A 27499-nucleotide genomic window follows, 5' to 3' on the forward strand; every position below is an offset into this window, starting at 1 on the left:
CTCCTTTTGCTTGTCGTGTTGACAAATATACTGTTGGGTACTGGTTTTTTTTGTTTTATGTGGGTATTTTTTTTGCTGCACAAAGAAGCTAATCATATGCATGCTAATATGTGCATGCTGACCAAGATGAGTGTGCTTTCATGACATAATTTGTGGAGGGCTTGGTGGGGGGGGGGGCGCAGATTTTTGTGTGCTTTAATTTAAAAATAATTAATAATGCATCTCAGTGCTTTTTCAGATTTTAGCCTGAATACTGAGTCTTGACTTCTTTTGCTCTGGCAGTCTGCTGTGCCCTACACATATGATCACAGACAATTAGAAATTTGTAGTCTCATGCCTGAATTAAGGCTAAACCTTTCTATTTCTTAGCAACTTCTGGTTAGAAGATACAACAGAACTTGACGGGGTGGGGGGAATAATCAGATTATTAGATTTATAGATTAAATTGTGTCTGGATTTGCTACGTGACTCAGTGCAAAATATGAGTGACCTCTTCCTTTATGACTTTGACTTCCTGCAAGCTTATCTGTTAAAAAGATCATGAGAGATGCTTCCACTGCAGATCTTGTAAGAAGTGTATATTCAGCAGGAGAAACATCTGACTGAGCAAAGACTAACTTACACAGTGGTTTGGAAGCCACATGTTGAAAAGTGCTGGGGAAACACATCAAGGAAAATGATAAAAAGAGATGAAAGCAGTTCAGATGGATAAAGAATGCTGATTTTAAATGTGAACCATCTGAACACTGATGAGTGGGCAGGTTGCAATAACTTCAGGGCAGACCTAACTGGCACAACAGCCATATACTGTAAGGCAACTCCCACAGGACATCACCTGCAGTGATTTAAAACTGGAAGGTGTGGGAGTGTCGAGGTACTGCAGAGAGCAATCTTGCAGCAGCGGAGTGCAAATAGGAAATGGGTCAGTTGGAGTAATAGCTTTCCTTCGTGTGGTTTGTGTGAGCTGAGCCAAGCCAAACATATGTGGAGCACTGGGTTATCACAGTCACGATTTTTTTTTTCTGTGTATTAGAAATTGCAATGAACTTTGGTCATCCAAGTGTAACTTTATGAATCCTCCCTCTGGTCAGACACTGCCTTGAGCCACAACGTCAGCTGTCTTTTTCTAATGTTCTAGTCTTTGTTGAGATCATTAAAATAGACTGTGTTTGGAAATGTAATAGTGTGGTCTCACATTCTCAGGAGGTCAGCAGAAACGCAGCCTGAAGTATCTCTGCTGATACCACCTGCGGTTTGTTCTCGCCTCTGCATTGTGCCAGGCAATTTGTGCTGAAACAACTGGATGTGTGACCACACTGAAGTGAGTAAAGGGGCTGACCCAGTTTAAAAAAACAAAAAAAAAACAAAAAAAAAACCAAAAAAAACCAAAAACAAAAAAAAAAACAAACAAAAAAACAAAACAAACAAAAAAAAAAAAAAACAAAAAAAAAAAAAAAAAAAAACCAAAACCAAGAAAACTGTGTAACATGTATTTCCCTGTATCAGTTCCACACATAGGGATGTTAGCAGCAGCAGAGGCACAGTGCAGGAATGAAGGACAGACAGAGAACGTCTTACACTGCTGTTACTGCTGGGTTCTTTTTCATGTGAAAACACAGTCTTAGTTACAGCTTTGGTTTAAACTTTGCACTCAGCTTTGATGTACTTTAGCAGCTTGCAGAAGGGTGATAGCATGTAGTGACTGTGGTTTTGGTCCCTCCTGATGGGCAGTGTGAGCAGGCAGTGTGTTACCACAGGCGTGTAAGCTGTTTGGATGTGATGTACTGAGATGGTGGCTCCTGAGGCGCAGGTTGGTAATGAAATTCAAACTTGCTCCTCCTCCCATTTGTCTCTGCTGATCACAGCTGGCTGGTACAAGTGGCTCTTAAGTCCCACCATGAAGTTGCCATCAAAACAAATAGGTTAGAAAGAAAACTCCAGAAGAAGGGGCTTGGCTTATTTTTAATTCGGATCAGGTGAGTGATCTGTCACTAATTAGTACACTGAGTTACACTGATGATGGCTGTGGTGCGGGGAGGTAAGGCTTATGGTGGGGACTTGCTTCAGTCAGGCTTGTAACTGATAGTCACACCACTTGATTAAGCAAGTGAGTTCGTGTAAGGGCATAGTGTGCTCGATGGTCTAGCAATGTGGTATGTATTTTCCTTGGAACAGAGCCCCCTCAGTCAAACTTTGTTTCATTTGGACCATGCATCCCTCCACTAATGCACAAGCTGTCCAAATCCCCCAGGTATTAGTAGGGCACATATTTCCAGGACTAGGTCTGACATTCTCTACCCACTCCCTTTATGTAAAATCTCTATCTTATCCTAAATGAATGTATTTAGATAGTTGTGCCACCCATTCTCCTTTTTGGAAAATCCAAACCCCTGATACCTTGATGTGCACAAGTCCTTCATGCCACTTCAGTGTGCATGCAGCATCCACAGCAGAGGAACAGGAATTGTTCTCATTCAGGGATGATACCAGGCAAGAAATATTGTGGCCACTGGTGCTGTGCCAGCTCATACCAGCTGAGGAAGAGGTTCCCCTCTGACCCATTTGTGTGATGCTCTACCCTCACCCCCTGATGATGATATACACAGAACACCATCCTTTCCAGGCTGTGGGCAGAGGAGGACTGCAACTTGCAGCTTGTGCTCCCTGCCTGGTCCCTTTGGAGACAGGCTTGCTCACAGTTGCTCTGCGTAAGGACTTTCGGTGATGAAGAGAAGACAGCTTCTGTTGCACCCACTGTGCATGCACCAGGCATGGGCTTTGCTTTTGCTCTCTTAATGCTGTGCTTGGTATAGGAGAAGCAGGCAGGCACATGATCTCCCTGAAGGCAGATCCAGTGTTACTGTAGAAACTGGCCACCAGCTTCTTTTGTAGCTAGCAGCTGTCACAGTGTGGTTACAGCCAAAGCATGTCACTTCTACAATGTCTGCGGGCTCTGGAGTTCTGTTTCTGCCACTGAAACCTTTGTGCTACTGCCTGGAGATTAATTCTGCACCATCTATCAATACGTGTTAAGATATTTCTGAGTTGTATTTATTTGTGAACGATTTTTAATAGTGTTTGATGTTCTTTACAGGTTTTATTTTCCTTCACCAATACTTCAAGGCACAGAGGAGCTGGTAAAGGCATTGCCATGAAACCTAACTTGAAGCAATGGAAACAACTCATGCTTTTTGGTATCTTTGCATGGGGCCTGCTTTTCTTGGTGATATTCATCTATTTTACAGATAGCAACACTGCTGAACCAGTTCCAAGTTCCTTTTCTTACATTGAAACTAAGAGACTTCTGCCCCTTCAGGGCAAGCAGAGAGTTATCATGGGAGCCATTCATGACCCATCATTCTCTGAAACCATTGATGGGAATGAGGTACTGCTTAATGAAGATCTCCTAGGTACTTTTAAATCGGGGACTGGAAATTCTAAGAAATGGACTGTATTGGAAGAGGCCTTTAGAAATGAAGATGAGTTTTTTCCACCCCAGTTAGGAAGAAAATCAAAAAATGCTTTCTACCAAGTGAATGATGATTATTTATTTGCTGCTGGTCAGCCTCAGTCACACAACCACCTTCAAGAGATAGAAAAATTCATTTCGGCTGACATGAATAATCCAAAAGAAAATATTTTACAGAACAACTGGAGCCATCAGAGAAGAATGAGGAGAAGGAGCACAAAGCATAGGAGAGGCCAGATGCTTGATGAATCTGATGACTGGGATGGGCTGTATTCCACAATGTCGAAATCCTTTCTTTACAAGCTTTGGAAAGGGGATGTCTCTTCCAAGATGCTAAACCCTCGACTGCAGAAGGCGATGAAAGATTATTTGAGTACCAATAAGCATGGGGTGCGGTTCAAGGGGAAACGAAACTCCAAGCTGACAGGAGACCAGCTATTCTGCGAGCTAAAAGAAAGAGTGAATGTGAAAACAATAGATGGCAAGGAGGCTCCCTTCTCCACTCTTGGATGGGAAAAGCACGTTCCCCAAATTCCACTGGTCAAATTATATACACATGGCTTTGGGAGCTGTGCAGTAGTTATGTCTGCTGGTGCAATACTGAACTCCTCTCTAGGGGACGAAATAGGTGGGTGAAAGCTTCTCTTTGGGTGTGTATATGTATATATATGTGTTTGTGTTCACGTTTAAATTCAAAATGTTCGTGCTTCTCAGGCACAGCTCTGTGAAGTCAGGTTGTTCTCTCTCACTAGAGTGGTATGAATGTAAATTAATGGACTTCAGTGAGGCTGTTCCCTTTCAGAACAATATAACTGAAAGGAAAATCAGGCCTGAAGTCATAATCTAATTTAAAGAAAACAATGATGCCTTCTTATCATATTACAGCTTGTAGTGGGGAGGCGGAACTGGTTTCAGCAGATCTGCCATATTCAACATTTGTGTGCAACATGCGTTGATTTCTTCAGCAGATTAGAGCTATGTGTTCAGGTTTTATTCTGCACAGCTGTGTTACACTGCTCTTTATTTTGCAGTAGCTCATGAGAAACTACTCTTCTATGGCTGAAGCAGTAGGGTGTCATCTTCATTTCCTGCTGGTTTAGAGTTCACAGGCATAAAGAATTCAGACCCTTGAGTAGCTTCATGCACTGAGATCAAGTCCCCTGGTCTCTTTTCTGAGACTGAATTTAAATGAGTTCTAGTGTTCTGTGTTCACCTGTTGTTTTCCCATTTCTGCACTGAGTCAGTGAGGTTACAGGTGTGCTGCGATGTCAGTGTCACTCAGAATCTCCCACCTCAAGGTTTGAGTTTAGTAGTAGCTATTCAGAAAAGGATGGTGGGACCATAAAATTAATCCAAGTCACTTTTATTTTTTTCTTTCCAAAAATTGCTACGACTTGTGTTAATGTCTCAGTAGTTCTTCATTTCAGTAGTACATGTACAGTATGCTAAGAGTGTTGAAAGAGGATGAAAGGTTTCAGAACTTGTTTCTGAAACAAGAAGAGTCATCTCCTTCAGCTATCTATAAAAAAAACCTTTTGATGTTCACTCATTAATCCTCCCCATCTTCCAGGTCTTCACATCCCAGTACTTGCTTTATCACTCTGTATCATCTCTTTGACACAGATAGGTCTTCTTTAAATCTGTGGGATATGTTGGAGCTTCTAGGATTATCCAACTACTGCAATAGGCTTCCAGCACAGCAGAGGTGCCCAGCTAGCCTGTAGCTAAAATCACACCAGGGTAACCCTTAATTCCACAGGAAGCCTCACTGGTTTAGAAATCTTTGGGTGAAAAAGCTTAGCAGTTCCTATCTTCTCCAGCATGTTATATTTGACTGAAACAAAATCTTCTGTCATGTTCCCCAGTACACTCAGCTTGCACCAATATGGATTATGTGCTACTGTAGAATCCGTAGCACACAACCACACATTACAGCATGCTTCAAGTCATATTTGTACACAGGTGCAGCCCAGGCATGGACTTGGGTGCTTGACATGGTGCCTGGGCCCTGCTTGCTCCTGTGTGTACCCATTTTCTTAGGAAGTTTCAGGGCACAGAAGCTTATGTCATTTTCTACAGAAGAACTTTGGTTTTAAATGGGAAATTGTCATCTGATGCCACCTAAAGGGAGGAAGATTGGGTTTGAAAAAGCCCACATTGAATTTTCAGATCTCATACATTTTGTGCAAGGAGATGTTGGGGCACCAGGAATCACAGGTTTTTTATAAGACTCTCTCAGGACAGCTACCAGTGACTGAGGAGAGGATTTGGCCTAGACTGTGGGGGGCCAAGTGATTGCTCACAGCAGTGCTAGACAAGGGAGAGCAATTTTAAGCTGAAAGAGAGGAGGCTTAGATTAGATGTTAGGAAGAAATTCTTTACAGTGAGGGTGGTGAAGCCCTGGAACAGATTGTCCAGAGAAACTGTGGATGCCCTATCCATGGAAATGTTCAAGGCCAGGTTGGATGGAGCTCTGAGCAACCTGGTCTAGTGCCTGTGGCAGGGTGGTTGGAACTAGATGGTCTTAAAGGTCCCTCCCACCCAAACCATTCTGTGATTCTCTGGTTTATTCTCCTAAGAGAGAAAAACAAATCCTATGAAAGAAGTAGCAAGGGACATTTCCCTTTATAGGCCTTTAGCTCCCTCTTCTGCATTCCTATTAGAAACACAAGCAAAAATGTTAATTTGTGTTCTGCCTTTTGCCCTTCTCTTCCCCACCCCTCTGACTGCTTTTTAATGAAAGCAGGCATGGAAATACTATGCAAGTATAGCAAACACTCCCATCGTGATCATGCTATTAATTGAGAGAACCAATTATTTTGGCATCATAGGAAGTAACAGGGATCTGTGATCAAACCCCAAACTTTTTTTGATCTTTAAAATGCTTATCTACAAACACATACTAAGATTAAAATCAGTTTATTTAAAACCAGCTATTTTTGGCAAAGAAGTTTTTCATCTGTATATGAAGAACCAGCATGAGTGTTGTTGGAAATGCATCACACTGTCTCAATTAAGCTGCAAATCATAAAATTCCCATTTCCTAATCTAGTTCTCAGTCAACAGATTGTCTAAAAGTTGTCAATCACGGGTCTAAATTTATGCTCTTAAATTTATTACAACAAACTTGTGTTTTTATTTTCCTTCTCCAAATATGTGAAATACCTGCAGCTTCTATTAATTTCCTTTAGTTCCTGCACAATCAAGATGCTTGGCAGATAAGGTCTAGGTGTTGAGGCTGGGGCTGTCCCTGAATTTGGACACAGAAAAAACTTCCACTCCTTAGCTTCTAAAGAGTTGGGTTTGGTGGGCATCTGGCAAAATCCCTCTTTTCAGACATGACATATTAATGCTAACATGTATGCCTGAGATCACACTGCTGGCTGCATGCCACGCTGTGCTTCCCTGTATGAGTACAAGAAGTGCAGAGTAAAGGAGAGAAAAGATCCCAGATTGATAAGAGCAAGCCAAGACTCCATTGAGGCAGGTTGGTTATCTTTGGAGACACTTGCCTCTTCCAGTTTTTTAGCTGCAGACAACACATTTTAAATGACTGGAGATGAACAGATGTACAGACTACCTGTGGGTTAAGGCATTTCATATTCTCAGCTTCCTTGGATAGAAGGGATAAAAACAGACCAAATACCAGCTACCAACAGGGACCATTGTTTCTAGACAGTGGATGAAATGTCCTGCTCTCCTTCACACCTTTTGGGCTTTGAGATCCCCTTAAAAGAAGGACTGGGAGGGTGATTATCTCTTATCCAATGGAGGCTTGCATGTGGTGTCTACCCTTGACCCATACTTGACCTAGAGCTGCTTTCTCTGCTCCATAACTCCGAGGTCAACTGCTTGTGGAGTAACTTTGACAGTTCAACTCTGTTAGATCTTTGCTAGCAAGGGATCCTGAGGTTTCTTTGTGTGAGCAGATGTGTGGGCTGGCTTCCATACAGAGGCTTTTTAAGATTTGTACTGAGCTTGAGAATAAGTACACAGTATGATTAATAGATTTGGGGTAGTCTGAGATTTTCAGGTATTATAAAATACTGTGAAACACCAGCTTATAGTTAAGCATTGTTGTTCATTCAAATGTGCAATTAGATATCCCTGAAGTTTACGTGCTTTTCCATGGAGTAATTATCTGTAAATTTTGTGACAGAAGTAGTGAGCAATTGTGTGTAGTGGGTGTACTAATAGTCTTCCCACAGTAAGTCTATCCAATTAAGAGAAGTATTTAAATATTGCATGCTAAATTAATAGATGATTCTGAACTTTTTTCCCAGTGAGCTTTTATGTTAATAACATATGACAGATGCAAGAGGATTTTTGTTTGTGCATAGCAGAACATTCATCATCCTTAGAATATCCAGATTAGGACAATTGTATAAATTTTGTATTAGTTTGGATAACTAATTTTATCTTACTGTTCTGTATACTAAGAAAAAAGAGTTACCCCCTCATTTGTGCTCCTAGATTCCCATGATGCCGTTTTAAGATTTAATTCTGCTCCAACACGTGGCTATGAAAAAGATGTTGGCAATAAAACAACCATGCGGATCATTAATTCTCAGGTAAGATCTTCTTTTTCAGAGTTCAAGTCAATGTCTCTTCTGTACAATATGACAGCAAGTAAATAATCTCTGAAAAAGTGTTGGATAATATGGGAAGCAGGCAGTGATTCAACAGTCATGATGCAGAGAAGGTGAAAGTTTTCCCTTACAGGGATGTTTGCACTGCTGTCAGTAGAGTGGCTCGATAGCCTCGCTTCAGAGAACCAATTTGTAAAGTTTCTCCTGTGAACTGATCTGTAAAGGCTCTGCAGGATGCCAGAGAGCTGTCAGTACAGAAGACCTTGACCTCCTGGAGAAGCCATTGCCTCCAGGATTTTCATGAAGCTCAGGCTGTGGTGATTCCAAAGCTGTTTTCTCATATTTTCCAGTTCCCCAATTATTTCCTTGCTGGAAGGCAAAAGAAATGGGAACTGAGTTGTGTAACACTAGACAAGTCATCATGGTTTAAGAATTTGGAAAGAACTAGTGAAAAACTTTAGTGTGTACTGGGTATTATGCATCAGGTGAGTTTGTTCATCTGAATGGAAACAAGAGAAAATGGGATTTTCTGTGCATGGGTGTAAACAAATAATTGTGACTTGAGCTACAGTGACACCTTATGGTTGAGATTAGTTTTTCAATTTCAAAAATGCTGTTGCCTGAATTCCTGTCTTGGGCAAACCAAACCTCTTTGCTCTTCATGAAAGGCAGACAAAAAATCAGCAACAGAATTTCTGTGACATTTTATGACATACTAAAATGGGTTTACTTAGTCAACACCAGGAGTATGGTTGGCCATGTAGCATGCTCTCATATTGATTCTTGTTGAAGGAGAGCAAAATTTTCAGTTACTGTAATTCTTACGGGTTCATTTTTTCTTTTGGTTTGAGTAACTGCCCATGCTAAGTCTGTTCTTGGTGGATGTGTTTCTTATGTGTATAAGCTCATGTTCTTTGCCATGTTTGCTGTCATTCACTTAACTCATTTTGTAGGTCTTGGTGAGACTGCTGAACAGACTAGATCTTTTAAGTGATTTGGGTTAAATATGCCCCCTCTCTTTTGTTCACAAGAAGAAATCAGAAATATCTTATTCTGCCTTAAGTGCTGTAATCAGTGTATAGAGAATGTGGATTTTAATGTATTTTATTTTACTGTTTTGTTTTGTTGGGTTTTTTTTTCCTTTTCTTTGATGATTCTCCATTTTACTGTTAGCCAAAATGTCCTGACATTGACCATGCCTGAACTCCTGAACTGGGCAAGGATAAAGGTTTACAAACTCTTTATAGTTTACTAGACTCAGTAGGCTCCCTGCAGAAGAGAGAAATGTTCTCGGGGAGTGATCTGAGCTTTTTAGCTCCCCAACAAATTCACAGATATTGTGGTTAAATTAGCTGCTCTCCATGCAGGGCAGAGGGGGGTCTTCTGGCTCCCAGAGCTGCTGCAGTACATTCCCACTGGGATGGTGATGGAGGGTCCTGTGGTCTTCTCTTCTTCCCTGTGTAAGGCTTGCTCCCCATGAGACCTCCCAAGAAAACAGAGCAAAGTTCTGGCCAGGTCAGCTCACATGGCTTCCTCACAAGTGTTTGTATTTCCACCAGCTTTGTGCTCCTTCACAGAGGTTAGAAGCCATCCATGATGGTCTGTCTGCCTGGTGAGAAATTACCTGAGAGGGAAATCTGCACAGGCCACTTGATGGAAGTTGCTTTCCCTACCTTTACTGCAGCTGGGTTACCTTACAGGTTTACTGACCCTCCTCCCCACCTCACTGTTGGAAACTCCTGCATTCACTTATTTAAAAGGTTGCTGTGGCCCCTTCTTCCTTCTTCTTCTGTGGCCTATTCTCCACTGTGAAAGCTCAAAGGATGTGAAGAAGCCTGGGCACTGGCAACAGATACTGTTATTGCAGCAAAAACTCATAGGTATGAATGCAGGCTCACTAAAACCAAAGTTTGTGTGGACAGCACCTCCAGAGGACTCTTGCTTATTGAAAAGCAAGTAAGAGCTCCTTTGTGTGGTAAGTGTGGAACCAAGCTTTTAAAATCTTGGCCTTTTGGTTAATTTGCTCTGTATACTCAAAAAAGGTGTTTACATTCTGAGGTCAAAGTTCTGAGAAATTAAGTTGGGAATGCTGCTGGCAGCATGACTAATTCTGTTCTAACTGTAGAAGGCTGATGGAAATCATTAAACTCAAAAGTTTATGGTAGGAAGAATATTGCTATGGCAACAATATTATTTTTCTGAAGAAAAATATGCATAATTAAATATGGCTCATTGGATCCTAAAGGGAATTGAAAATTATTATGGATTTATTTGTCTGGAATGTTGATTATTTTAACAGCTGGAAGAAAATTCATGCTGTTTTGACCAATGCAGAACTTCCTGGCATTGGATGCACCAGGAGTCAGAGAGATCTAGTTAGACATGGAGGGTTCTGGAAGGGATGAGCTGGCAGGAGTGAAGAGTAGACTTCCAGTGTGTTGGGATGATCAGGCAAAGTACTGGGAGATACAAGAAGGAGTTATATGTGAGCAGTAGATTAGAGGAAAATTACAGTTTCTTTCAAAAATAGCCCTGCAACATGCCTGTTGTTGGAATTGTTTCTCTAGGTATTCCAGTTTGTACAGTCATGGTCTAATTTGCATTTTTTGATTGAAATGATAGTGACTTGCTGTTAAAATGAGAAAACCGTGAAAAAGGTGCTTGGGGATGGGTGGCAGAGACAGACTTTACCCTTGGAGGATGTAGCCCTTCAAAGAAAGCTGCTCTGTGTCCACGAGGATCCCGCAGGCCATCTGAAATAGTGTTTTGTTTTCAAGTTCCAGAATACACGGTAATGTTGATATGCAATAACACAGCATCTCAAGTGGTACCATCACATCCTCACAGATGGAGAGTAATTCAGCATACTGCTAGTTCAGACTGTAATGAGTGCTGTTTATGGCTAAGCTTTTTTTGTATATTTTTTAACAAAACAAGATGCTTAAAATCAACCAAAACTGAAGCATAACAAACAGCAGCGTGGGTAGGACTGTTCACTTGAGAGAAGGATTTTGCCATTTTTATGGATCCCACTTGCCTTTAATGCTGTTGAATTCTTTGCATTTGTGTTTGCAGATTCTCACCAATCCAAACCATCACTTTGTCGACAGCTCCTTGTATAAAGATGTTATCTTAGTAGCCTGGGATCCTGCTCCCTACTCTGCAAATCTAAATGTGGTAAGATATCCACTTAGACTTTTCTTCCCAATTATTTGAAAGTACTGGAGAAAATTAATTAGCTACTTCAGTTTCCTGGTTCTTCCTTTTCACCATGAGCCCCAGGTTTTCTCTGTATCTGAGTGGAGAATGCTATGTCTATAGGAATTGGTCAAAATTGGTTTATTGGTCAAAAACTTTTTAGTAACCAGCAATTATACTGGAAGGGATTTTTCTGAGATGCTAGGATAGATGAATAGTGGTATTTGTTTGATAACACGTTGCTATTTTCACATAACAGTGAGTTTTCTGTGTGTTTGCTAAGGAGGGAACACTGCTAGATTTCAGAATTAGGTTTTATCAGGAAAGGTGAAAAACTGTATCAATTTTTCCCCATCTTCACCTTTGCCTTCCCAAACAAAATACAACATCCTTGTGAAAGGCTCTCTGGGTGCCTTCCCCATTTCTCAGGCCTCCTCCCCACCAGCTTTCCCTTTGTGTCCACTGTCCCAGAGCCATCTGTGCCCTGCTGTCCACCCCCTCACTGAGAGCAGCAGATGTCCATCTGGTTGTCACTGGGGGAGTCTCCACTTCGGCTGTTGCTGCAGCTCCGGCAGACAAGTTGATCTGATGGCTTTTGGCACAGGGAGCTCGGAGCTGAGCAGGCTGCAGAGTAGAAAGTAAACCTTCATCTGCTGAACTCCCTTAGCAACAGATGCCAGAGGCTGCCTGCTTCCCACGCAGGCTGCCATCAGCCCGCGTCATGCGCTGCTGCTGCCTCCGTCAGGGACAGGGACGCTTTCAGAGCAAGACTCACCCCCAGGCCCAGATATCGTGTCAAAGCTCTTTGAACCTCTTCTTTAATGTGGATCTGTAAGGGAAAAATGGTCTTGGCTCATCCCACAGCAGTCACTTACTGGGAGTTGTGTGAAGGGAAGAAACAGAGTAGCCCAGAGTGAGGAATGCCTTTCTAGCAGAAGCATCCACCAGTGCAGGTTGCTTTGCTACCTTTGTTTCTGTTCTGCAGAACCCAAATGAAGCCAGTTTATGCTATTGTACATGTAGCGTTCAAAACATGTTTCTTACTATTAAAAAACATGTGACTTTTTTCCTCCCAGTGGTATAAGAAGCCAGACTACAATCTGTTCACGCCCTACGTACAGCATCGCAGGAAGAATCCAACCCAGCCATTCTACATCCTCCATCCAAAGTTTATATGGCAGCTCTGGGACATCATTCAGGAGAACACTAAAGAGAAGATACAGCCCAACCCTCCTTCTTCAGGGTTTATTGGTAGGTGTACCAAAGATGGTCCCAGTAGGCGTTAGATTAAAAAAATAATTTCAAATGTATACGTTGCATGAGGATTGAGTCCATAAATGTGTACTGTGTGCTCTATACAGAAACAATGACTAGCAAAAACACACAGTATGAGAACTAGAAAATAGCTGAGTGAATTTGATGTTCCGCTTTCTTGCCCTTCACATCCATAGTATGTCTACCATATCTATAAAATATGCATATATCTATGAGAAATTTGTATTATTCCATATTAATATATCTTTTGAGGACCTAGTCAATTCTGAAGTTCCTCATTGGGATCATAGAGCAGAGAATCCTTAGACAACAAATGAAAGCAGATGGCAGATCATGCAGACAGGATGAAATCAATGGCAGGCTGAGCTGTATTCCCTACATAGGCCAAGGGCTTCTAGTGCTCAGTCTGAACTGTAAGCAATAGTGTTTCACTGTATTTTTTGGTCCTTCCTTAGTATTTCTGAGGGGACAGTTTGGCACTCTGCCCACAATTCATACAGCAGAACAACTTATCTGATGTACAACAGGCCCTGAGTGTGGACAGGTCTAAAGGATGCAAGTAGGCACAGCGGCAAGGCTGAGTCAGGGTCATCCTGGCTTGTGCTTCTACACTCAGAGGGCACTACAGCCTCAAATACCATCTTCCACTTTGGAAATGCCATCCTTTCCTCACTGACATTGTGATACCGATCTAGGTATTTGGTGCAGTCAGAAATTGGTTTGGTTTTTTTCTTTGTATTTGAATCTGAAAGCAAGGACACCTGAGATTGCATCTGATATGGGAAAACCAGTTTTGAGGATTCATCTTGGTTCTGTATGCAGTAGTGGCATCCTAGGATACCCTGGAGCACACCAAAGGCCTTAGAGAGGGTGCAGAAGCTCCCAGAGGGAGAATACAAAGGTTTCTGGGAGATGCCCATCTATGCCTTGAGTGGGTTGTGCATACCTGGAACATGAGTGGAAAGTAAAGGAGGCCTGGTATGTTGTTGGAGGGGGCCTTGGCTGTTGGTTACTTCTTCAAGTGAGGTTTTTTTGGAACCTACTTGTAAAATTCACAGGAAGAAGACAGCTCATGTAGAATGATCTCACCAGCTGCATTTTGCAAAAGAGTTTCTTGTAGCAATGAAGTTGTTGATAAAAATAGGTTAACAGCTGCTGATTGTAAGAATATTGAAGAGGATCATTGTGCTGTCAATCTCTACTTCCACCACACATAAAAAACACTTCAAAAGCTTTCTTTGAAGAAACTGAATTAATTTCACTATGAGAATAGAACAGCAATCTTCAATCCCAAATCTAAATGTTAGTGACAAAAAAAATCCTTCAAGCAGAGAAAGCTTTGAAAATATAAACCATTAAACAAGCAAAATTTTAACAACAAAAGCTGTACAGATAAATATACTCTGTGTACAGATGCAGATTTGCCGCCTTCTCTAGTGGGAATTTTATTTATATTGTTCTTTTCCAAGAAGCGGTGCTTTTTGGTAGTCTGTTACTAACTTTAAAGAAACAAGGTATTAAGATGAGCTTATTGGATGTCATATCCACCCCATTTCATAACTAGATACTGTTCTGATAGGTGAATTTTAAATATTTTATTAGGGAGAGTCTTCCTGTTTTGATAACCTTATTGAATGCATTGCACATGTAACATAATCTAAATACAGAGGTAGCACAGAAACAGCAAATGCATATTGTCAGGGATATAAAGAGTAATATAAAGCTTAAAAAATATAATGTAGCTTGGCAGAAAGCTGAAAAGTCATGCTGGTCTTCAGGTATCTCTCAATCACTCATGCAGCAAATAATCCTGTTGGAACTGAAGCTGGCAGACACAACTAGTGTCCCTGTATGAAAGAGGTGTGCTGAATACTGAGCTTCTACCTGATCTTATAAAATCTGTAAAATTATTTCCTATAGAATTAGTAGAAAGAATGAGTAAGTGATAGCCGTCATAAAATATGAGTGTCTTAATTCCAAGAAGAGAAAATAATTTATTAAATTATCACACTACTAAATGCCACTGTGCTTAGAAGAGATATGTGAAAGAGATAGGCTGTTGTTAAACAGGAAGTATGAATTTTTACAGAGATATACATTCCTGAATCTGAGCAATTTCTAGCATGGACCATGATGATTCTAATAGTATAGAAAAGGTTACAAAAATGGTTCTGAGTCAAGCAAGGTGCTTTCGTTTCAAGCTTTTTAGCTTCCATTAGGCCCAGTTTACAAAATTGGACAAATGTATAAATTAAAACATGGAAACATCAGAACGTTTCTTTTCACAAATGTCAGGAATGTTTTAGCATGGTCTTACACTGTTTCTTCAGTAATTACATTTTTCTCCTGACAATTGTGTATATTCCTGCACTTAGCACTATTTATAGGAAACTGAATCTTGCCAAAGGAAGGATGTTAGCGGAACACCTCAAGGTGTTCTTCTGCAGCAATGAGTCAGCATCGTTCCACAATGACTTATGTCAGGGGAATCTTTCAACATTGTTAATAACTGTATTACAGTACTTAAATCACAATATTATTAAATGTCTCAGAAGGGGAGCCAGTGGGGAAGAGGTAGTCTCACGTGCTTTGATTTTAGAGGAATGAGAGAGAAGAGGTAGAACTTCTCCCCTGTTTTTTTCACTGCATGCGGGCTAGGGAAAATAATGGTTTTTGCACTTCCTTTGGGGTATGGCTGCCCTACATCTGCATAAATTCTGCCTGGACCCCCTGCCTCCCTCAAACCGTGCTACATCAGCTCTGCACCAGCTCAGTGGTGCTGAGGAGAGACAGTAGCATTTGACAGCTGGTGGCCGTGTGAGGGAAGCACAGGGTGTGTCCCAGCTGTGGAGGGGAAATGAGAGGAAGGGAAGAGCAGGATTGGTTGGGAGAGATGATGGTTTGTAGGTAAAGGTCCAACAGGGTAAACCAACCCTTTGATTTTAATCTGGGGGTCTCTTTTGGTTCGTTTCCTGAGACACCAGCGTGGACTTTAGCTGGCTTGTAGCTTTGCCTTACGTGACATGTCATAACTTAGCAAATGTCACTCCTCATAATAAACCATTTACTCTTTGTAATTTGTATTACTAGTCTAATCTTTATAAGAGCTTTGAGAAGCCATTCCTTCATATTTTTGCATTACTTTTGCTGCCTTCATGCTTCTAAACTAATTTCTGCACAGTATTCTCATCATCTTGCATTAGCATTAGGCAATTGCCATGGTGGCTTTTCACAGTTAAAGTTGTTGGTTTGCATTTGGCTGAAAATAAGTTTGCTAAATGAGTATTGATATGTTTACATCTCATCTTGGACTTGGATCTATGCCATTTTTCTCAGTAGATATATAAGCATCCAACCACCAAACCTCAGACTTGGATTCCACTGGCAAATCCTAAATTAGCACTGTTACTAGGGAAGGATTTGCCCTACCTTTTGGCAACAGAAATCACCTCTCATTTCCTGTTAATAAGTCTTTCACTGTGAAACGTGAACTCGGTCATCCTCCCTTCTTTCTGTACATATCAAAGCTCAGTTTTTAATTGAATCTGATGTACATAAAGTGTCAGTCTCCACTGTTACCATTCTGCTGTAAGAACTGACTGTTCCTGTACCCTCTTTGGTAGCCAATGTAAACAGCCTATGCTTACCCTACATTTTTGTCATCTGAAGACCAGGAGTAAAACTGCAGTTTCCCAAGAGCAGCATTCTGTGCTTATTGGATGGGATGGTACGTTAGCATTCGGAAATTCTGAGAGCTTTTTAATAATGTCGAGATCATAAAAAGGCTTTTCTGTGGAGATTTTGCTCCTGTCCAGTGTTTACTTAGTGGATTTTCTCTAAATTCCTACTTACCATAGTCCATCAGTACACTTTGCTGATTTACCTCTTCAGAGGTAATTTTAATTGAAATTCACATTTATGTACTGTTAGAAAGCAGTGACTTTTATCTTTTTAAATGCTAGCTGAAAGCTGTGACTGCAGTATTTTGGTTTGTTTTCAATCAAAACATGACCTGTGTAGATTCTTACATTTTAGGTTGTGTAGGTGGTAGTTTTGTTATGTGCTAGAAATTTTAGCATAACATACAGTCCACTGAACACAAAATAACTAAGCCCAGATTACTTTATTGTTCGGAGAAGGGAAATGTTTGAGGCTTTACAGTTGACATTCCAGTTTTAACAGTTTTGCATCAGTAATAGTCGATAACATTATTTTAATCTTCATTTGCATGCATCAAGACAATAGTACAAGCAAGGCTATTGTTGCGCTGCAACATTAGCAGGTTATTGTATGACTAAGAAATTTAAAACAGCTTCGGAGAGCATGTTGCAGAGCAGTATACAGCTGATCTCCAGCTCTGCTTAGGAAAAAATGCACTTTCATGAACTGAAAGAAACAACTAGACATATTAAAAGTTGTCTTTGTTGCTGTTATTCAGTTGCTTTAACTGCAGTTGGTGCAGGAACAGAATAGTGCTCACTCTTGCCTGCTCCGTGTTGTTCAAGTATTATCCCACAAATAAATAATACCTCCAATACATAAGCTTCAAATGATTCTTACACTCATAAAAAGCACACTGAAATTTGTGTATTTCCCACTTCTCAAAATGGAGACATAAAAGGGCAAACTCTCCTCTTAAATCACATTAAAAAATTTATTATTCTAGTGTATCTCCCAAAATTAAACAATACATTTATAATTACATTATATTACTGGTCAGTATTTTCCAGTCTGTGCTTATATTACAGAATGTATTATTGTGATTAATGTAGAGCTTTTAGCATTCACCAAGTTACAAATATGCAGTTTTCAAGGTCTACTATGTAATGCTAGTATCTATACATCAGAGATGACAAGTATTGCACAAATTATTAAGCTTAGGCACAGGGCCACTTGGTGACAATTCTTTGATAAATAATTTGTTTTTCTTGTGGTTAATATTTTTCACATAGTTCATGAACCAAACAGAGGTAAGAGAACCCTTTTTAAGAAACAAAGTGTTTTAAAAAGCCAGAGCTACTTTTACTGCACGTACCAAAGAATAACTGAGGCACATTTGGCCCAGTTTCAAGGACTTTCCTGTGTTTTCTGCAATCCAAGAGAGACTATAGTAGTAGACTATCATAGAGAAGACTACACCTTCTAAATGCTTTGTGCTTATTTGTAATGCTTTAAAATACACAAACTTACTAGTATATTTAGCTAAATTATTTTCTGTAACTGAATTTACGATGTGTGTGAAATGATACATTATGGGAATGAATCAGATTATATGTATTTACATGTTTTCAGCATCTCTTGCATTATGTTATAATGATTCTGTGTTCTTGATGGATGTTTGAGTTACACTTAAAATTCTAGATGCTTTCATACACCATCTGTTGATTCAGATACATTAAACTATATTTTATTTATTTGTAAACTAGAAAACATTCTTTTTTAAATTAGAGTGCTAACCACAATGCTTAATTGTACCATACAATATTCATGTTGGAAAATTAAAACCTTTAGAATTATTCAAATTGCCAAGAACAAATTAAAAAAACATTTTCTCCTTATGATTAGAATCCATAGAAGATGTTCATTAGTAAAAACCATTCATGCAAGGAATTTAATCTTCATATAATTCTGGTTTAAGTGTTCTCAGTGCAGATTGTAAAAGCTAGGTTTATTTGTGCCATTTGGACATAGTTTAAACTGTACCCAACACTTCCTAACACCAAAGGTATCTGCCAAATAGGAAAAAATAAAAGTACTACACTACACTTGATCTTAACCAAAATGCCAAGAAGACATAACACACTTTTCTAAGAATTTTGAAATACTAATATATAATAATTCAAAATATGTAATGCTGTTTTAGTGTCTACAATTGCACTGCTATAACAAAGTTGCATTTTACTGTTTTTGACAATCACATAATTTCTTTGGAATAATATAGTTTATAGTATTTTTAAAAGAGTATTCTGTGCTCACAATTCTTTTTTCCTTTTTCTTAATGTTCGTTTGGGTGTTCATGAACATTGCCATTCAACTATAAAACATTCACAAAGCACACCTTTGAATGTTCTACCACAAAACAGGCAGAATTATTTTGCAGTTTTCTATTTTTACAATTGTAATCCAAATGGGACTTTCAAACATCCAGCAAGGGTATTAGATTAGTGGTCTATGCAGAATTATCTTCAGTTGTGTTTTTGAATGTATGGTAGCCCCAGTCATGTTTGTCAAAACTAAAATCATGCTGGATACCCTGACTTTTTCCTTAATGTGAAATATGGATTGGCTATTGAAGATCTGAAAAGCTTCTATATATTTAGATGCTATAGGCAGCCTATAGGCTTTCCCTTTCAGTTTTTACGTTTTCTCAAGCTGTGCATGTCTACTGGCCTTCCCTAAATACTTTGTAATTCTCTTAGAATTAGAATTTATGAGTGCTGGAAAAAAACCCACATCTCCCATCAGCTTAATCCTTGCACATAAATTTGCCATATCTGTATGGTCCGTGTCTGGGTCTGTCAGAGAGCAGGATTTGTGCTTCCTGACTTCAACTGTTCCCAGTGCAGGTCTGTATTTGTGTTAGTCACCCTCAGAATTATTACAGCAAAAAATAGGTACCTCTTAATATTACTGTGAGCCCCAAATTGTCCTCAACATGTGAAATTTTCATGCCTATCCATGCTGGTACTCAGGCTTCTCCTACAGCCAGCAGGAAAAACCAGGAGCTTCTGGGGAATGGCTTGTATGATCCATTAGACATGCCCTGCTTCCTAAAAGTGCTCACTTTCTTCTGCTGACAGCAAAGGAGCCTATGATACCTATCTCAGTTGTGGGTAACTGCACCAGGGGCACATTTGATCACGCCTTGTTTTTGTTTCTTCTCATTGTGCTTCTGGAAAAGCCAGTTATATTATTTTTCATGATGCTCCAAAAGCTACGTACACAGGAGAGTAGAGGAGAAGGTTCTTGATAGCCAAGTGCCAGACTCTTATTTTTGGTTTCTAGTCAGTGGAGAGAAACAATACTAAAAGTTCTCTTTAAGTGAACAATTCAACACATCCTAAAGGAGACATCTAAAATAAGTCAGATGAGTTTTGCCCTAGAAATACCTGTCACCTGCATTGTCTGTAAAGAATGCTTTAAACCAGCAAGATCAGAGGTGCACATGAACATGGCAGTAAGATTAATTCTCTCCAGACTCTGTATTGTGTTGGGACAATGACTGTCTCATGATGTTTATTAATAGCTCCTTAGGTCACATGTAAGACAGTCTGTGCTGTTTTATATATATATAATAACTGTTCACTGACTGAAAATTGTTGTAAGGACTGTTAGCAAAGACAAATATTGAAGTGTATCCTATGGAAATTCTTCACCTTACAGACTATCAAATAATGAGGTTTTCATTCATACTGATAACTGGGGGAGTGTTGAGATATGGAACAAAGTCAGTGCAGATGATGTTGAATTGGGTGGTGATGTGAAAAGTACACAGACAAAAGAAATAAGTGCAAAGACATACTCAGAGGGCAGTACAGGGATAGGACATAAACAAGGCACACTTTGGCACTACAGGTGTGGGAGAAAATGCCAAGAAGTTTAGCCACAAAAGAGAAACTTAGAAAACAGTAATACAGACAGCAGAAATGTGTAAAGATAACAACTGGGAAGCAACAAGGGTCTTCTCAGAATAGACAGGCAAGCAAAGTGAGTTAATGGGACCAAGATTGTCTGAAAGCAGTCAGGCACATTCCTCTTCTTTAGCTTTGAGACTGCATACAAAACATTAAAGTTCAAACATAATGTAGAAAGTATTTTGGGGGGCATGTAAGTGACAAAAAGCAATTGGTGATTTAAAAAATTTATAATATCACTGAAGCTAAATGGAGGAGAGAAGGGAAGGTGCATGAAAATATAGACACACTTCTGCTGGATAAAGATGTCAGTAGCTCCTTGTAGTGTTAAAACCAAGGAAAAAGAGGAATGGGGTTAAAGAATGGTATGAAAAGACATGGGATGGAATGTGAGACCTGTAGTCCAGGGAACTCTGCTGGCAGTGCTGTTTTAGGGACTTAGGAAAAACAACCTAGACACATGGTATTAGAAAAAACATAGAATAAAACCTGAATATATCTTAGTACATGGACTGATGTAAATGTCCTTGTGGTCTAAATTGCTACTAATCTTTTGAAGGTGCTCAGTTAATATTTTTTGTAAACTGAGTTTGCAGTAATGGCTCTACAACACTAAGGCTGTCTCCTGTGGAGGGGTTTCACATACTCCACGGCATGAGAGAGAAATTAAACCATTTCTTCTCTATTTTAGAGAGGACTGTATTTGTACAAAAAAGAAGGTTTCCTTTCCAAAAAGAACCTTTTTTTTCCAATTCTTCCTTCTCCGTTTGTTTTCTTGGGTTGTTTTTGTTGGGTTTTTTTTGAATGCAGTGCAGAACAGCAGGAGCAGATCATTTCAAGGGAGAATCTGGGGGCTCTGCCAGCTAAGCAGAGGGCCCTACCTCCTCAGGTTCATGTGTTATCCTGCATCTCACCCACAGATGGTTTGGATGGAAGTCCTGGTTGTACCACACTGTTGGTCCCATGGGCTGGAGGTCTGTAGTGTTAGAGGTGCTAAAGGAAGAAAAGCCTGGCACTGACCATTGTTTTTGCCCAGACTAGGGTTTGAGCATTTGACATGTACACAAGGCCTGGAAGTGTCAGGAGTGCTCCTGATTCCACCAGGACAGATAAGCCTCTAGCACAGGGATGGTTCTGTGTGTGGTAACCTCTACTAGTTGTTGTAGCTCATCTTTCAGACTTCAGCACAAAAATGTGCTATAACTTAGTGGTTACCACTCAAAAATAGTCTTCCAAGTCAATGTCTTTCCTCCTGCCAAACATCATTGTGCAGCATTAGCAAAAATGTAAGTAGAAGCTATGGTTAATTATGAGCAACCTAGACTGAAATCCCAAGACATGGTCTGGATGGAACCAGGCAGGAAAATGAAGGAGCTAAATTAGATAGCCCTGCATGCCTTTCTCGTTGATTCTGGAGGACACTGAACTACTGATGACTAGAAGGTAAAATTCTACCACTTCTAAGTCCTCCATTAACTAATTTACAACAAAGTCAATGATACTGCTTAAAATTTTGTCATGGTTGAACCATATCTGGAGTCAAGTGGCTAATTTTGTGTTACTAAGGAGTCACAATTTTTGTTCTTGACAGTTTTTCAATCCAAAAAATGGCAACTTCCTTTATTACTTGTAGAGCTAGCTTGGTAATGTGGCAGTGAAATAACAGAACACACTTTGGTTAAGGCTTGTATTTTCCACCAGAGCCAGTTTTTCTAAGATGTTGGTGGTATAGCTTTTGAAGTTGTCTCTGGGCACAGGAGAGAAGTCATTTTACTGTCTGTTTCTGGATGTGGTTCATTATTGCACACGTTTCCACCATCTGCCCTCTGATCCAGCTGGATAACGGTTACCTTGGAATGGTAGGTGGGCTCTCCATCAGTGGAGGAAGAAGGCTGGCAGTGGAAAAGCTGACGAAAGCATTTGTAAAACTAAAACAACAAAAAAACAAATAATTCTAGATATAGCTGCTTGGTAGGTTACGATTCAGAGCATCTCTACAACACCTTCAATGCCAGGAAACTTGGTTTATTAAGCGTGTACTTTTTTTTCAAATAGAGATTAAATATTTTTTCACCATGAATATGTGTTTCTTGCTGCTTAAGGCTAAAGTTCACTCAAATTTAAGAACTTCAGATTCTGTAGATTGTAAAGCTGTAGAACAATTATAAAATATTTTCAGAACCATTAATTTATGATAAAAGATGTGATCACAGAAGTAATTGGTTTTTAGTTAATTCACACATCAGGCAGGGAAAAGTCATTTTGATAATCTAATGATACACAACAGGGAGAACATAGGGTTCTTTTCATTAGCAAGCCATTGAAATCCCTGCATTCTCAAATTGTAAAGTAAACTTCAGAAAATGGCTGTGCTTAATTAAGAAACCAAAATAATTTTTTGTGTTAATTCATTTCACTTCTGAGATCTACCCAAAACACCTTTGATGATGCAAAAGCTGTTGAGCAGAAAAAACCCCCAAACAGCAGTTACCTCAGTTCTCATCTGTAAGTGCCAAGTGAGCAGTCATACAGCTACCTCCCCTGAGAGCTGGCAGTCCTATTCCACAGACAGGGATACCAGTAATGCTACAAGTGCCTCAATACATTTCCTACACTATTTTTTTTTTTTAAAGTGAAATCTTAAAAAAATAAATGGCATCCAAACTTACTTCATGTCACTTTCCTTTTGCATGGCTTTGTCAAACAGAAAAGGCTTCCAGGAGCTGTGATTGATGTGAAAGTATTGTAGTTTAGGCAGTGTTGTTGGTCATTATCTGGTATTAGTCCATCTGAAAATGTGCAGCTGCAACAGCAATATTTCTCTTGTTTTAAGGCTATAAAGACCACGGTTGATGGTGCTGATGACAGTATGCCACTGGCACATGGCAGAAAAAAATGGGTTGGCATTTTGTGGATTTTTCCTTGCTGAGCAAGGAAGTGTTGAGGGGCTTTTCCTTATGACAGCACTGCTTTAAGTAGGAATCTGTCTCTGGTGTCTCTCCATGAGAGTTGTCTCAAGGTGTGGGCTTCTGTGCCACCACTGCATGGGTGATGTTTCTTTATATGCCCTTCTGCATGTGTTTGACCAAGTCTTGCTGCTTAGAGAGAAGCAAGTGGATGGGAAAAGTGGAATTTGGTTCCATTTCAGACTAAGAAAGACCAACATTGCAATAAGGTGGAGATGTTTCAAGGATTCTTGTGGGGAATGTTTTGTGGACAGTCCACAGAGTAAATGGGGGGGGAGGTGAAAAAGAGCAGTCTTCTCACTCAGGAGGCTGATGGTGACATGCAAGTCCTTTACAGGCTTTTCACTCTTCCTTTATGACTGTTATCCTACCCTGTTGACTCTACAGGGATCACAATCTTTATGTACGAGGGACAAGTGAAAGCTGCTCAAATAAAAGGAACGATTGCTTCACTTAATAATTTTACAGAATGCTTAAGGTGTGCGATAGCAAAGAAAAGAAGGAAAGAAAAAATAGATTGGATGACTGCAGGGAAATTTCTGTGAGAAAAGTGAAAGCTGGTGTTCACTTTTGTTTTCACTTCTTGTTGCAGGTATCCTCATCATGATGTCCATGTGTAATGAAGTGCACGTGTACGAGTACATCCCTTCAGTGCGGCAGACCGACCTGTGTCACTACCATGAACTCTACTACGATGCAGCTTGCACCTTAGGGGCCTACCACCCACTGCTCTACGAGAAGCTCCTGGTGCAGAGGATGAACAAAGGTTTGCAGGATGATCTGTATCGGAAGGGGAAAGTCATTTTGCCAGGGTTCAAAGCTGTCAAGTGCCCCAAATGAAATAATTTCCCCCACTTGTAGAAGTAAGTCTTTCAGAAACAAATGTGCAATAAGGTACTACTGTCGTACTATAAACAAGAAGAGAATACTTGAAAAAATATATCTTAGACCAATCTAGTCTTGAGTCTATAAATTGTAATTAAGTAGCAGGCATGAGAAGTACTTCTTTTCTGAGCCTGAGTATTTATTACTGCTTTGCAAATAGTTACAGAAGAAAAGCAAAAGCTTAGTTCATGAAGGTGCAAAGGACATACTTAGGCAGAAATATAATGTATCATTGTTGGTGTGACTGTCAGAATTTGTCAGTGGTCTCATGCCACATATGCTAGACTGTAAGTTTTTTTTAAATGAATTTATTTAATTGGCAAACCTGGCATTGTGAAACAGCCTCCGTTGTTCATGTATGTGTGGCCAGTTGAACAATGCAACATTTCCTGTGGCTCTATGGGATTTTCACACTCTCCCAGAATGAAGTAATTGCTACTCCAAGCTGTGCAGTCATTCACTAGAGAAGACTTTAATGCCTGTTCCTACACAGGCTCAGTTCCAGGCCTCCAGCTGAACAGGGGTTTAGGGTAGCCCTGAAGTGTGTGCAGAGATGGCTGTACATAGCTAAACCAGTTAAACTACTGGATGTGGTTTTGGATGCCAGTCTCCCATGCTCACACTGACTGAAGAGGGAAGAGAGAAACCCTTTCTTTAGAGAAAAAAGAACATATTTATGACCCAATTAGAAAGAAAAACTCTCCCTGAAAGGACTATCAGGAAGGTATGAGATGGAAATGGTGCCTCCCCCGAGTCTGCACAGATACAAAAGATCCAGAGAAAGCCAAGGGAGGCTGTGCAGCATTCACCCATTACACTGAAAAGCAAGCATAGGGGCTCACCACTTGTCAACAAAGATAGCATTCAGGAATACAGACATTATTTTTAGGTATTTCATTGATATCTGAATCAAAGTCACTTGTTCACAAGTTCTTGCTGTTCAGAAAGAAGTTTTCTGACAAAAGAAGATATCAGCATTTTTTACTTAATGCTTGAGAGACTATAACCCAGAAAAGCTGTAATTCCTGCAGAAAAACCTGACAACAGATTGCATATGGAGATGGTTTGATATTTTCATTCATAACACACGAAGACAATATTCTTTTTGGCAATTCTAAAAGTTAATGGTCTCGAGTGGTTTTCTCAGTTGTTTGGTTTGGTTTGGTGTTTTCCCACCTGACTGTACATTTTCTTTTAGAATAAGTTCAGCAGGAATATTTGTACACAAAAGCACAGCTGTGTCCTACTCATGTCCATCCAGTAAGAAAAGGAAACAGCTCAAAGGGGCATTGAAAGGAATAGCTGACTGGTTGGTTGTGGTGGAAAGTGTTTTTTGTGTTTTGACTTAAGAAAAAGCTTTTTGCCAGAAAGGCAAACAACATTAATGACTATTTCACCTTCAGTTGTAATGTAAGGATAATCACAAAATCCTTTTTCTCTCGCTCAGCTCTTTGGGAAGCAGTATTGGAAGGACGGAAGGATTATTTTCCTTCCTTAAAATGAAGAATAAATATCTCACATAGGACTTAGCCTTCTTTTTGGGCTTTACAATTATCTTAAGATTTTTCTTATTGACAGAAATAATGTGTAGATGATCTAATAACTGTACTTTTGTGTTGTATGGATAGTTATGTCCATAAGGCATTTTGGTACATATCAAAATTAATACATTTTATCCATACTGGGCTTGGAATCTGGTTGTACTGCATACCAATCTACATACCAATTTCTTTTTAATGTTATGTGTGGTGGCAACTTTTATTCTTGAAGTTAATAACATTCTTATTTAAATGCATGGAGGATAGATAGCCTGCACAGAACTAATCTATTTTTCCATATGTTTGGTACCCTTTTTGCAAAACATAAGCAGTCTGAACAGTGCAATCAAATATGTCTCTCTCTGCTGTACCCTGGGTTAGCTATGACATAAATACGAAGGAAGAGAGTTTAGCTTTCTAAGACTAGTGAATACGCTACTTTTCTATAAGCAGGAAGAACTTCTAGAGTTCCAAAAAAAAAAAAAATCACTTTGACTGGCCTGCAACCGCTAACTTTTAATTTCGATTTTCACAAAGAAGAAAAATACAAACTGCATTGCTCAACCACCCACAGCAGGATTATGTAGTATTATTTATTCTCTCAATAATTTTTCAGAATAATCAACATAGCTGTTGCTTATACGGAACAAGGCAAATTACAATGTTTCATGTAACAAGTGCTAGGCATACCTACTTAGTACATCATTTATATACCAATGCAGAACCAGGTCTGAATATTTATTACTGCTTTACAAATAGTTACAGAAAAAAAAAGCTGTATATTTTTAATTTACTGGGCTGCACACTCAAGCATTGCAGCCAAAATTTTTTCTTTTCCATATCCTTCTTTGTATGGCAGTCAGTCCTCCTTCCACAAGTACAAATGTGGCTGTTGTAGCACCAACACCTCAGAAGATGCTGCAGAGCTGTGCTGCAAACATTTGCTCACAAAGGAGGAAGACCAAACTGTGATGCCACCTTTAAAAATGAGCCTGGAATGGCTTTCTAACACTGGTATCCACTGTGATGTTTTACTGGTCTGCCTGCTCAAGTACATTGTGGTTGTTTAAAGAGCTTTTTCTCTCCTACTTTGTCTTGTCCTCCTTCAGTGTCTGGCACAAGTGCAAGTGTGTTTGATCTGCTGATTGAGGGCTCCCCTCCACTTGCTGCAAGCGGGGAAGGGGCAGAAATAAAGGGGAAACATAGAGGACCTACAGAGGTGCTCCTCTCAACACTTCTTACTCTCTGTGGCATTGGCATCCCGGCTTTTGTAAGAGCCCTCTGAGTGTTTTTGAATTCATGGGCATTTCCCCATCCCTTGTGAGGGCAGAGAAATGTTTGCAAAGAGCCACATTCAGTAAATTTAAAACAGTCAACATGTAACAACACTGAACCACAGCTCTTCTAAAAATAATGGGTGAGAGTGCTGAGTTTAGATGCATGTTAAATGCTGCAAAGTGATAAGGAAGTGTATTTTTTCACCAAGATCATGGCACTTTTTGGGGAAAAGATACAGGCATGGCTTCATAGCTCTCCCATGTGGTTGTCCCACACTAACAGAGTGGGACAACACCTAGACAAGAGAGATTTGCACAAACCTGGTGCATCTCAAGGTGCATCATCAGCCAAGCAATTGCCCCTGCTATTGGGCCCCTGAGCTCCCTTTGCACTTGTAGGCTTTAAATTTATGGAATTTTACTGACAAGTTGGAACAAGTTGCCTTCAAACACTATCAAGCCTCATTTCTGTGCCCTGGTGCTGTGGACAACAGTTAAAGTTAACTGGAACAAACCAGAAACACAGCAGCAGTTTAAGGAAATGCACTGAGTTTATGCTGAATTTAATTATGCTCTTCTTTCCCCACTGTGAATTCTGTCTGACTTGCGGTGCTCTATTATTTTATGCATTCAGTTTTGGATGGTTAACTCAAGGTATTCTTTTGTTT

At 39.9% G+C, this 27499-nt stretch overlaps 2 protein-coding genes across 2 annotated transcripts in view; one reads left to right on the plus strand and one right to left on the minus strand.

Moving 5' to 3' along the window:
* The first annotated feature begins 3151 nt into the window (after positions 1-3151).
* ST6GAL2 (ST6 beta-galactoside alpha-2,6-sialyltransferase 2) lies at positions 3152-23971 on the plus strand. Its single transcript, XM_041418141.1, has 5 exons — positions 3152-4097; positions 7943-8040; positions 11134-11235; positions 12333-12507; positions 23724-23971. Exons 1-5 carry the CDS (start codon positions 3152-3154, stop codon positions 23969-23971), a joined length of 1569 nt encoding a protein of 522 aa, XP_041274075.1.
* Positions 21802-27499, minus strand: part of LOC121343185 (pinopsin-like) — a 64862-nt gene continuing 59164 nt past the window's right edge. Inside the window, exon 4 of the mRNA XM_041418142.1 lies at positions 21802-22093. Within this exon, the coding sequence (XP_041274076.1) occupies positions 21878-22093 (216 nt within the window). The 3' untranslated portion in view covers positions 21802-21877. The remainder of the gene's footprint in view (positions 22094-27499) is intronic.

This window comes from Onychostruthus taczanowskii, unplaced genomic scaffold, assembly GCF_017590055.1.
Source record: "Onychostruthus taczanowskii isolate IOZ18803 unplaced genomic scaffold, ASM1759005v1 scaffold58, whole genome shotgun sequence".
Classification (NCBI taxonomy): domain Eukaryota; kingdom Metazoa; phylum Chordata; class Aves; order Passeriformes; family Passeridae; genus Onychostruthus; species Onychostruthus taczanowskii.

Excerpts from the sequence above, each read along its gene's own strand:
- ST6GAL2 (XM_041418141.1), top strand. The coding sequence starts at position 3,152 with ATGAAACCTAACTTGAAGCAATGGAAACAACTCATGCTTTTTGGTATC. Across the intron at positions 4,098-7,942 it reads CTCTCTAGGGGACGAAATAG|ATTCCCATGATGCCGTTTTA; the intron begins GTGGGTGAAAGC and ends TTGTGCTCCTAG. Across the intron at positions 8,041-11,133 it reads TGCGGATCATTAATTCTCAG|ATTCTCACCAATCCAAACCA; the intron begins GTAAGATCTTCT and ends TTGTGTTTGCAG.